Raw genomic sequence first — 11884 nt, forward strand, 5'->3', positions numbered from 1 at the left:
CTTGCGGTGGAGACCGTCGCTGCGCTGGTGGGGAACGGCAGGGAGGGTAGCAGACCCCGCCCGCCCAGACTCCGGAGCTCGACCGTCCTGGTCGTTTGATGTTGCCGTCCTCTTCAGCAATGCAAAGATGATTATCAGACATAGACACAATAACAACACTATCGGAATGACAACAGCGATGGGGACGCAGGATTGCGTCTGGTCGTCTTGGGCAGGTCCGGTCAGAATAGTACCGGTATGAGGGGTAGAAGCTGGTGACGTAGTCGTCTGGTGTTGTGACGTCAACTCTCCCTGGGTCTGGTTCTTCAGTGGTGGTGTTCTATTGGAATTCGCACAATGGTGGGAATCTGGACACGTTTTGTTGTACCTCATTCGGTCTTGGGGAACATTGGTCATTAGATGCACATTGTAGTTTTCTTTGTTGAGTACAAAGCAGAGGAACTGTCTAACGTTTGTTTGGGTGAAGTTGTTTATGTGGCTTCCTTCCGCGGCTGAGGCCGTCGCGCTTGTGTCCTGCGTCGTCTGATCCAAAGCAAAGAAGGAAAGAGCTCCCTTGGTTGAGCCCCCTTGCCACGATGAAGCCAATTGTAGACGTACACCACCCTGTAAAGCAACACTCAAGCCACCATTGTGCTCCAACCCCTGTCTACACTGGGCATCGTCCTCCTGGCGTGTGTGTTGGTCCGAGCTTCCGATCCTCATAAGGACACGGAAATGTGGCTGACTGCTGACCTTTGTCACGTAAGTGCCTGGCCGGCCGCACGAGGTGTGTCGCGCGGTGACATACCTGGGGTCATGACCTTCTGATGAGTTGAAGGTCCATCCCCAAGAAAGCTCATTGCTCGCAGGGTCGTGGGTGATGCAGAGGAAGTAGTCGGAGACCTCGACTGACACGTCCTGCCTCCTGATGTGACGTGGCTCGTGTTCATCCCTGTGGTTGTAAAGAGAAAGGCGCCACGCCACGTCACGGGCCGCGGACAACCCCGTGCCGACAACACGGAACAGGCGAAGGCCATTCTGCGGACCCCAGGACGATTCTGCATCCAGAAACGATAACCTCTCGCCTAGATACAAACTGCGGAGATAATCGACGAGTCTCCGGAATGCGAGGTGCTGGAATGCACCCGGGGGAATGACTACAATGTTGTCTGATTCCAAGTGAAGCACTATCAGGTGGTTGAGCCCAGGGTCAGGGAACCAAGCGGGGTCTACGGTATGTAGCTGGTTGTTCTGCAGATATAAGGCTTCAAGCGAACCCACTTCCTTAAAGCACCCGGCATCCATACTCACGATGTCGTTATTGGACAAGCTCAGCACATTGAGACTTGTCAGACGAGAGAACCAGGTCCGCCTGACATGAGTTAATCTGTTAAAGTCTAGGAGCAGCGTCCAGAGGTTACGGGTAGCGAGCAGAGCATCTCCCTCGATATCTGTGATGTCACATTTCATCAGGGCCAGGGTCGTTGTTAGCGGAGCGAGGCCCAGCAGATTTCCTGCCGAGAGAAGCCCGATCGGATATCCCACTACTGCAGCCTGATCTGTGAAGTAGTGGTAGTAGTAGTACTCGCGAAGACACTTTACTATCGGAAAGGCCTCAGTGGCCGATGTGACGATAGTTCCGTTTGCACTCTCGCACACGATCCATGAATTGAAGGATATCAGGACCGTTATGAATTCGTGAAGTTTCAGTCTGACGTACTCAGGTAAAGGTGAAGACCGGCTTGGGTTTCTACACTGAACGGGGCAGAAGCCATCAGAAGCCGTACAAGCTGACATCAAAACCGCGACAAACAACAAGGCAGATCTTCCTGTCCGAGAGGAACTTTCCTGATAGGACGCCATGTGACGCAAAGCTTGTCTGCTGTTCTTTTATGCTGTTCTGCTGGAAAGACTAACCTTGCCTGCTGTCCTACTGACCTTGCCTTCTGTTCTGCTGACCTTGCCTTCTGTTCTGCTGACCTTGCCTGCTGTTCTGCTGACCTTGCCTGATATTCTGCTGACCTTGCCTGATATTCTGCTGACCTTGCCTGCTGTTCTTGCCTGCTGTTCTGCTGGCCTTGCCTGCTGGTCTGCTGACCTTGCCTGTTGTTCTGCTGGAGGGACGCACCGGGGGCTCGACCTGCAGTGGGGAGGTAATTTGAGAATACTAATGTGTTTCCGTTGTCAGCATCATCATCATAATTTCACCACATTTAAAGACGTAAAGAAAGCTCCTACATTTTGACTAACCCTTATCCGGCCGTTTGGCCCTTTCTGGGCCCCAGGCGTATATTCGTCAGTGCCATATTGAACTGTTACATCGGAGAAACTGTTCCTACTGTGAATTTGTTTGTATAGTATCTTAGAAAGGTAGTCAGTTATAGCCGAATCTGCCTATTGATAAAGAAGTCATTACCCTAAAGTCTGGACGTGGTCCGGTGGGTCCAAACGGACCCAGGCAAATTTTGCATTTTATATTACCCTACGTTAACCTTTGGCACACTGGAGTAGTCCTTTAGCACCCAATTCCAAATTGGTTGCAGCTATAATTTAAATTAAACATGTCAAAATATTCCTAGAATATAAATAAATGGACAGCAATCACAAAAATAGCCAACAGAAAAAGAAATTTGTGACAAAATTGACAAGAGTAGCAGTATGTGTGTGCCTAGGTGGTAGACTATGACGAATAATCAAGTTATAAATTTATCTTTTTTACAAGTATTCTAATTTTGTTTTTAACATAACTTACTAATAAGCTGTCGGTGGATTTAGAGAAAAATGCGGGGCTCCTAATTTTCTGCATAAATCTCAACATTAAGTATTTACAGCAAAACTTGTCAAAATATCCTCGTAGAGCAATTAAACAGTATGTGTATATACTAATTACATAAAGAACCGCAAAAAATATTTCTGAGGAAGACGTAATGGGGTCTGTTTGGACAGATCATAGTCGCCAAAAAATGTGTCGGTCGGAAGAAGATTAAAGACTTCACGCGTTTTCACATTTAAACTAGATTTTCCGCACTCACCGTCCCTTCTTCACACGCTGATCGCCGGCTTTGCACCAGTTTGTCAGCCAGCACCTGCTGGAAGGTCTATGGGCTGTTACATGTTACCGTCTAGCGCTGTAAGAAACTGTTTCACACGTTGATCGCCTTCTCTGTGCTCACTTGTCGGTCCCACCTGCTGATAGATCTACGGACTGTTACAGGTTACCACCGAGCGCTGTAAGAAACTGTTGTCTGAAAACGATACCCCGCTCTTTTGGCTCCTCCACCGTTTTCGACATTTTATACATCCCTTCATTTTCCATATTAATAAGAGGTCCAACTCCTCTGATTGGTTAGAGCTCTGATTCCCTGACCAACCATCATCCGGGAATATGAATGGTATCTTCAAGCGCAGGACTCGAATGAGCTGACACGTCAGCAAATATGACTTCCAATACTTTACTGTGCCTCAAAAACGAATACGGCTTGCTGTCAGTTAAGTCAATGCTGTCATAAAACCAAAGTAGTTAAGGTGTGAATCACATCTCAGCAGATTTACGGAGTGTGAAGACATTCTGTGTCCTATTTGGAAACGACATATGAGTCATGATTCCCCACGTAAGTACGTAAAATGACAGGACCAGACGTGTTATAAAAAGTAGTGCAGACAAATGAAATAAATCAATACAACTGATGAGATCAATAATGTAACTGGAACACAAGACGATTTCATCCGATACTTTTGAATAAATTAGTCTACTTATGCACCTATCACGTTATATTGAACTGTCTACAAACTTTTCATCTATAAGACTAGGCAGACGAGGACGAAATTACAATATAGATGGGAACAAAAACATCTGAAAAATCATAGCCTCTAAGAAAAACAAATTTTCAAATGGGGGGGGGGGCAATGCGCACATTTAATCAAGATTTTTTCCTCTGTCCTCAGGCTATGTACTGCCTCTATTCTAAACAGCGTTGTTACATTGTGTAGACTTTGTTCATAATTTTTGATCAAGTGTAATTACTGTCATGTCTGGTTGATATTGTTTTTGTCACATTTATTCGCCATTGATTGGTCATCATTCTTCTTGATATCGATGTTCTGATATTTTGTCATATTCATTTGCCATTGATTCTGTCATTATCGGTTCTTATTAATATCAATATTCTGTCTTTTTGGTTGATTTGGATTTTCTTACATTTATTTGCTTTTGAAGCTGTCATTATTAAGTTAACTTTGTTTGATACTACTGTTCCGTTTTATTTATTTACCATTTGTTATCCTGCTATTGTTTTCTTATATTAGACATTACTTATATTTACGTCGTACTCTTTTTCCACCTTTATGTATTATTTTGGATTTATGCCTTCTGTTTATGTTAGTTCCTGAACCATATTCCTTTCTATGTTACCGCCGTAAGAAACAGCGTACAATACCCCATGTATTAGGTATTTTTGAAAGTAAACTTTTTAAAAGTTTACTTCCAAAGGCTGGCTCATGTGGCTCACAAAAGTAGACGGCTGGCTGTCAGTTTGGTCAGTGCTGTCATGAAACAAAAGTAGTTAGACCTACCTGGAACAGAGACGGGGGGCGACACAAGTTATCTGGCACGTATGACCCGCTACTGCGGTCACGTGTCGTTGACGTCACGTTCCAGTAGACGGATTCATTCCGTGAACAGGGTTGATGGAGTCAACCGAAAATTTGGGGTAAGTCCCAATTTCTTTACAGTGTTGACGAAAAGTTTACTCTAGTCAATAATGAATTCTACCAACACAGATGAACTTTCATGAAAAGTTGTTAAGGCGTGTATCACATCTCGGAAGATTCACGAAATGTGAAGGCGTTCTGTGCCCAATTTGAAAAAGGGGTATGAGACACAATGCCCCACTCATATATACTGTAATAATTACAGCACCAGACGTGTTATGAAAATATTGTTTAGACAAATGAAATTAAATCTCTATCTGTAAATATAACTGATGACATCAATCATGTAACTGGGACACAATACTGATTCATCCGATACTTTTGAATGGATTAGTCTACTCAGGGCCCTATCACATAACATTGATTTGTACTCACTTTTCATGAAAGACTCAGCAAACGAGGACGTTTGGACTGAACGTACACACAATGTATCCTCAAACCATGATAGTTCGCTGATGGCAACAAATTCATAATCTTACATTCGGGACCCGTTATCGCATGATGATGAACATTCTTCCACCGATTTTTGCCTCCAAAACTCGAAGTCAGGTATCATTTTTACACCTGGTTGGAGTGAGAGAAGTCGTATAAGAGTGCCTTTCCTAAGAACACTCCGTCTAGCCCGAGATGTCAGAAATCGAATCCGTGACCTCTTGATCTCGTGTCTGCTATACTAACCACTCGGCCATTTGACGCCAGAGAATATGTGTTGCTGGAGTGAAATTTGGGATAGTAAAACAGTAAGTTCTCACTGCCTCCACTGAGTCCGGCCGGTGTCACACCGATTTCGCCCCCCCCCCCCTGATTTTGCCACCATGCGGACGGAATCTGTAGCACTTTCGCTCCCCGGGGGCAAAACGTCTCATAACGTTCACACCCGAACCTTAAGTGCCATCCTAGTATATCCTAACAGTGTAAGGCTGTGTCTTCAGAAATATGATATCTGTATGATAAAACGGAGATACGGGGAACAGAACCTTTGGTGTCGTTCTGCAATTACCTGCTGTTGCGATTACTTGTTTTTAGTGGAAAACTTTGAGGTAAATGAGAAAAAGTGGAAAGTGTCTTGAAGATATTTCCTTAAGTAAAGCTCTTCGTTAAGTGCATTAACCAAATTTAAATCTGAACAACAGATTGTGATATTTGAGTCTCAATGAGATATGTACATTTACCTTTGTGCCAAAGAAAACCAGTGGCATTACTCTTTGACATTATTCGGAAACATCAGAATTTTATTTGTAAAAGTTTTATGTCAGCTTCACATCAAACAGGGTACCTCTTCGTCCAGCAAGTGACAAATTGTCTCATTAAATACGTTGTTTATGCAGGTTTATTCTCTCTACTCTCTATCGACCTTCAACAACCTTTGACCCCTTGCTGACGTCACACGTGCACAATGCCACGTGCCTTGAGCGATTGGGTCAGACAGCTGAAAAGGACTGCGCAATTCGGTCTAAAATTCCAGTGACTTAATTTTTAGTTGGAGAACAGTTTGTTTCATGATGTTAGATGAACTTCCATACTAATCAGGGAAGACCATATTTCTAATCCTCTTGTACTCCTTCAATAATATCCGGGCACTTGGTCGTTTCTTGGGGTCCTTGTTTTTGCACTGTCGATGAACTTTGAACAAGTTTAATCTGACAACATCGCTTCCATTTACCTTTCCCAGTAAGTAGTCAACAACAGTCGGGATTTTCCAGATGTCCATTTTTTCATTATATGAAGGCATCATGGAGTAGTTCAGCCGCCCGTGTTGGAAGGGAAAGCGCTGCTCAGGGGCAGAAAAGTCCGACTTGGGCTGGATTCTGTTAAAGTTACACCTCATGAACAGCTGTGATTCTGTGTTTGCCTCCAGTACTGAATCCAAATCGTTTAGGACGAGTTTAAAGTCCTCTGTGATGAGAAACTGGGATAGAGCCTTTTTGAGTCTGTTGGAGTCGCACAAGACTAGCTTCCCTACCGGACTATTGTGTAAGTAATGCATCGCTCGTAGGTAGCTCACAGCCAGATTAAACCTTGTCCGAACGTTGTTAAACTTGCTGAACTCCTCCCTGGCTAAGACGGCCTCGATCTTGTCTGCAGACCCGAGTCTGTGGTACTCTGTGAGGAAGGTCGTGTTGCAGGATCCCACCATCTGCACGACGTGAGGGGACTGCTGCAGGGTCCGCAGCATCGCTACGTCATTCAGGAAGAAATCTCTCCACGGGAAGTGCTTCCGGGTCAGGTTACTGTACGCCACGGTGTGACCTCGCCAGGTGGCTCTGTAAACCTACGACAAAGGGCAATATCTTAAGTTAGGAGAGGGTAGGGTGTCATAGCGTAGCGAGAAATAGAATTTAATTCTTACCCAGATATTGTCTTAATTGATGCGTCGATATTTCATTAATCAGAACCAGGTGTGACCTCGCCATTTAGCTCTGTAAACCTAGTCAGTGTAGATGCTAGATCTACATCTATAAGGAGGTTCATGGTTCCAACTGCGAATTTGCAGTGCAATGCCTTGTGGTCAAAATGTCAAATGTGAAGGCTCCTAGCATTTCGTGCTTGGCCATGCTTGATACATGTTCAGATGTGTCTTGTTAATGTCTCGGGGGCCTTCAATTTTGACATATTACCCACGATGCATTTCTCTGCGCATGCGCAGTTAGAATCATACTGCTCATAGAGCAAACACACACACACACACACTTCGGGACTATGACAACTAGAAACGATCAGAAGAGTAAAGGTACCTTTACCTTCTTTACGCCTCCCCAGTCAAGCATGTCCTGAACAGCCACCTCGTCAGCGATGTCTTTGCACCCGAGCCAGGGCGCGCACGCTTCCATCGCGGCGAGTCTGAAACTTCCCGCAGGGCACAACCCTTTGTTCTCTCCGAGCTTTCCCAAACTTTCCACCTCCTTCTCCGCCTCCTTCTCCACAACGTCTGCAACATCCGGATTGGGTTCTTTGGCCTTCCCCTGTATCTTATGACTCAACGTGTCATCGTCTTCAAAGCTGAAGATCCCGGGCTGCTGGTTGGCGTGGGAATGAGACTCTGACCAGATCCACATGTTCTGGAGTAAGTAGAGAAGCAGGAGGAACAGCAGGAGCCTGACCAGACCTCTCACACGGACACGGCGCATTGATAACACTCTGCACACTCTGCAGAAAGACATACAGAAGTATAGACTTACAAATTCGCTCTAGATTTGGTCGGCCATGTTGTTCACAGTGTGTGGATGTCAAACGCTGGGATGGCGTGTGGACCGAGACCGGACCAGGACCTTCGTATCTGCATACTGCGTCTGCTCACGCTGTACAAAGAAATACAGAAAATTGTTATCATGTAAGTTCATCTGACTTAGTAAAATACATTATGAAAAAAAATAAACTGTTCTCAGACGCGAACTAGATTCAGTGGAATATTCGACTTCTTTTCGACTAAGTCTTCTTCAGATGCCTGGCCCGCTCTGGACACGTGATTTTCCGACGCCTGGACGTCATAAATAAATCTTGATCGTATCCTGTAACAAAAAATGACCACGTCTTACTGTGGTGGAGAGGTGGGAACAACACAGACGTACCGGATCCTGTCGCCAGTCAGGCACAGAACAAAGAACGGTCACACACAGAAAGACATAGAGAAGTATAGACTGTCAAATTTGCTCTAGATTTGGTCGGCCATGTTGTTCACAGTGTGTGGATGTCAAACGCTGTGATGGCGTGTGGACCGAGACCGGACCAGGACCTTCGTATCTGCATACTGCGTCTGCTCACGCTGTACAAAGAAATACAGAAAATTGTTATCATGTAAGTTCATCTGACTTAGTAAAATACATTATGAAAAAAAATAAACTGTTCTCAGACGCGAACTAGATTCAGTGGAATATTCGACTTCTTTTCGACTAAGTCTTCTTCAGATGCCTGGCCCGCTCTGGACACGTGATTTTCCGACGCCTGGACGTCATAAATAAATCTTGATCGTATCCTGTAACAAAAAATGACCACGTCTTACTGTGGTGGAGAGGTGGGAACAACACAGACGTACCGGATCCTGTCGCCAGTCAGGCACAGAACAAAGAACGGTCACACACAGAAAATGGCGTCGAGTGGCTAGGTTATCGGACACGAGATCGAAACGTCGAGGGTTCGAAACCTGGCATTCCCGGCTTAACGTTGTGCCATTGAGAAAGGCACTTTACACGCCTTCCTTCACTCCCACTAGGTCTAAAGGGCTTTGGAAGGATAGGTGTGGGTTTCGCCTTTCAATTTACCATGCCCTAGACATAGTGGACAACAGCCCTACAGCCTCCGAACGGCTAAGGAACCTTCACCTTTACCCTCTTTACACCCAGAAATAGCGAGGTCACTCAAAATAACTTCTGCATGAAAATCTGTCTAACCTGTCTGGCAACTAGTACGGCACTACTGAACTATGAAACCTACAATCCTATGGCCGCACATGGGTTCGCCCTTAGTAATAGCCTCCGGCTAGTTGGGCAACCCTGTCATGTACATGCCGAACCAATAAATAAATAAATAAACTATGAAATTTGCCACTGCGAGAATTGTGGCGTTCTACTTGTTGTGCATCATCTCGTGCAGAAGTAATCTTCTGTGACCGCGCTATTTCTGCCCGGGGCACTCCGTTATTGTGTGCCAAGGTAACGTTAGGTCCCTCACCCGCTTGAACAAAAGCACTGAGTATAACTCGTTATCCCTTCACCCAAACAAACTACTCTCTGAGCAAAACTTGAGCAATTTTGAAACGTAGCATGTTGTAGCTGAAAACTAGAGGACGCATTCAGTGTGAGAACACCTCTGTCACTAGGCGAAGAAAACTGTTATAGTCTTTTCAAATAGAGGTAGCAGCTATGGCAGCACATGCTTTCTTGTGCCCGAAAAGGTAACTAACTTTCGACGTAGCGTAGCCAACCTTCGTCAGGTAGAATGTGAACAGTGAATATATACCCACCTGTGAGGCACGAATAACAGGGCGACGTTAGAGATATTTCAGTGATCGTCCGCCATGGAATCACTGCTGCACGAAATGTGGTCTAACTTGTCCGTTCCTGTGCGCTCTTAGCTGCCTAACTCTGTAGCCAATAGGGAATCGGCTGCCACACGGCTACTTCATTGTGCTAAAGATTAAGCTCGTAATCGGGTGTCACCTCTGCCATGGGAGTGGCGATAGATTACTATCGCAGCGAGTTAACGAGTGCAGAGGGCGATGTGAGGGCTTGCTTGGGTTGGTTGGGTTTGTTTTTGGTATGTAGTATTGACTGGATGTCTAGCCTTCATCGATTAACATGTTGTAGTTGAAAACCATTTAGTGAGAGAGAAAATCTCACTGAGCGTAGAAAACTGTATTTTCAGACAGAGTTAGCAGTCACGGCACCACATGCTTTCTGATACGAAAGAAAACTGTGTGTAACAACTCCCTATGTAGGGGGGGGGTAAACCTTCCTCATGTATCTAGAACATATTCCCACCTATGAGGCACAAATTGGTGGATGATCCGCCATATAATCACTTTTGTACTTTTCTAACTTGTCCGTTCAATAGTTCTTAACGTAATGGAGAAGGCTGAAATCCTCAGCAGGCAGTATGATTCTGTCTTCACAGTTGAGGACCTCACCACCGTACCAGAACTGGGAACTAGTCCCTACCCGGACATGCCCCCAGTAGAGGTTACACTAGCAGGTGTACAAAAACTCCTGCAAGGTATCAACCCCGCTAAGGCCTCCGGCCCTGACCTGGTGCCCTGTAGGATCCTTAGGGACTACGCGACAGAAATCAGTCCCATTTTACACATTACTTTCAACCAGTCACTGGAGAGTGCCCCATCTAACTACCGACCTGTCTCACTCACCTGCGTCTGCTGTAAACTGTTAGAACACATCTTATTTTCGGCCACTATGAAACACTTAGAAAACCATCACATTCTACTACCCACTCAACACGGCTTCAGGGCCAAGCACTCTTGTGAGTCACAACTGATAACGACCTTGTATGACTTAACCTCATGGTTCGACCTGGGATACCAAATTGACATGGCTATACTCGACTTTTCAAAAGCGTTTGACAGTGTACCACATAACAGACTTATTCATAAATTACAGTACTACGGTATAAGAGGGGAAACCCTGGCCTGGGTAAAGAACTGGCTGCTAGACCGGTACCAACAAGTAGTGGTGGACGGAGAGAAATCCAACCCCGTCAAGGTTAAGTCAGGAGTCCCGCAGGGTACTGTCCTGGGGCCCCTGTTATTTCTTATCTACATTAACGACATCAACAAGGATATAACATCACAACTGAGGCTCTTCGCAGATGATTGTTTGATTTACCGCTCCATACTATCTGACCAAGACCAATACATACTTCAAGGTGACCTAGACCAACTTTGCAAATGGTCAAGCACTTGGCAGTTGAAATTTAATGTGAAAAAAATGCTCTATTCTACACATCCACAAGCCCAGAAGCTCACCAAATTTCCTGTACACAATGTTCAATGAACCCCTAAGCCACAACAACGAACATCCCTACCTAGGTGTCATTCTCACTCACAACCTCAAGTGGAAGGCACACATCAACGATATCACAACCAAGGCCAACAGAACCCTGGGGTTCGTGAGGAGAAATATAAGGGGGGCAAGTAAAGAGGTAAGAGAGAAGGCTTATACATCATTAGTCCGCCCTAAACTTGAATATGCTTCCTCAGTCTGGGATCCACATACACTACACAATGCTCAGTCCAACACGCTAGCCACTAAGATAGAATCTGTACAGAGGAAAGCTGCACGTTTTGTCACAGGTAATTACAACTACACTGCCAGTAACACCTCACTACAACACTCCCTAGGATGGGCCACTCTGCAACAACGCAGACACATTGCCCGCTTCACTCTTATGTACAAGGCAGTCCACAATCTGATTGCCATACCCACCGCACACATACTCACTTTCAACACCAACAGCACCAGAGGTCACTCACAGCGATTCATTACACTTCCATGCAAAACAGAAACTCATCGCGGCAGCTACTTCCCCAGAACGGTAATCGACTGGAACAACGGTACCGGTACCCACCCCTAGTAGCCAGTTTCAAATCTGGGTTGGCCAAGTCCCTTGGCCTACCCAGTACCAACATTTAGTCATATAGAGAGTGTCAGGACAACACCCACTGTAGCCACATGTATATAGCACCGTT

At 45.4% G+C, this 11884-nt stretch overlaps 1 protein-coding gene across 1 annotated transcript; it reads right to left on the bottom strand.

The window, feature by feature from the left end:
* Positions 1 to 5946: 5946 nt before the first annotated feature.
* Positions 5947 to 7792, bottom strand: LOC136426798 (protein O-mannose kinase-like). Its single transcript, XM_066415521.1, has 2 exons — positions 7431 to 7792; positions 5947 to 6961 (listed from the first exon to the last, which is right to left on the bottom strand). The coding sequence occupies exons 1-2, from the start codon at positions 7743 to 7745 to the stop codon at positions 6212 to 6214; spliced, it is 1065 nt and encodes a 354-aa protein (XP_066271618.1). The 5' UTR covers positions 7746 to 7792; the 3' UTR covers positions 5947 to 6211.
* Positions 7793 to 11884: the final 4092 nt, after the last annotated feature.

The sequence above is a fragment of the Branchiostoma lanceolatum genome, chromosome 2 (genome assembly GCF_035083965.1).
Source record: "Branchiostoma lanceolatum isolate klBraLanc5 chromosome 2, klBraLanc5.hap2, whole genome shotgun sequence".
In the NCBI taxonomy this organism is placed as follows: domain Eukaryota; kingdom Metazoa; phylum Chordata; class Leptocardii; order Amphioxiformes; family Branchiostomatidae; genus Branchiostoma; species Branchiostoma lanceolatum.

Bases quoted from the DNA above. Each gene is read 5' to 3' on its own strand.
- LOC136426798 (XM_066415521.1), bottom strand. From the start codon at position 7,745: ATGTGGATCTGGTCAGAGTCTCATTCCCACGCCAACCAGCAGCCCGGG. The intron at 6,962-7,430 runs GTAAAGGTACCT...CCTTTGTCGTAG, and splicing joins ACTGGGGAGGCGTAAAGAAG to GTTTACAGAGCCACCTGGCG.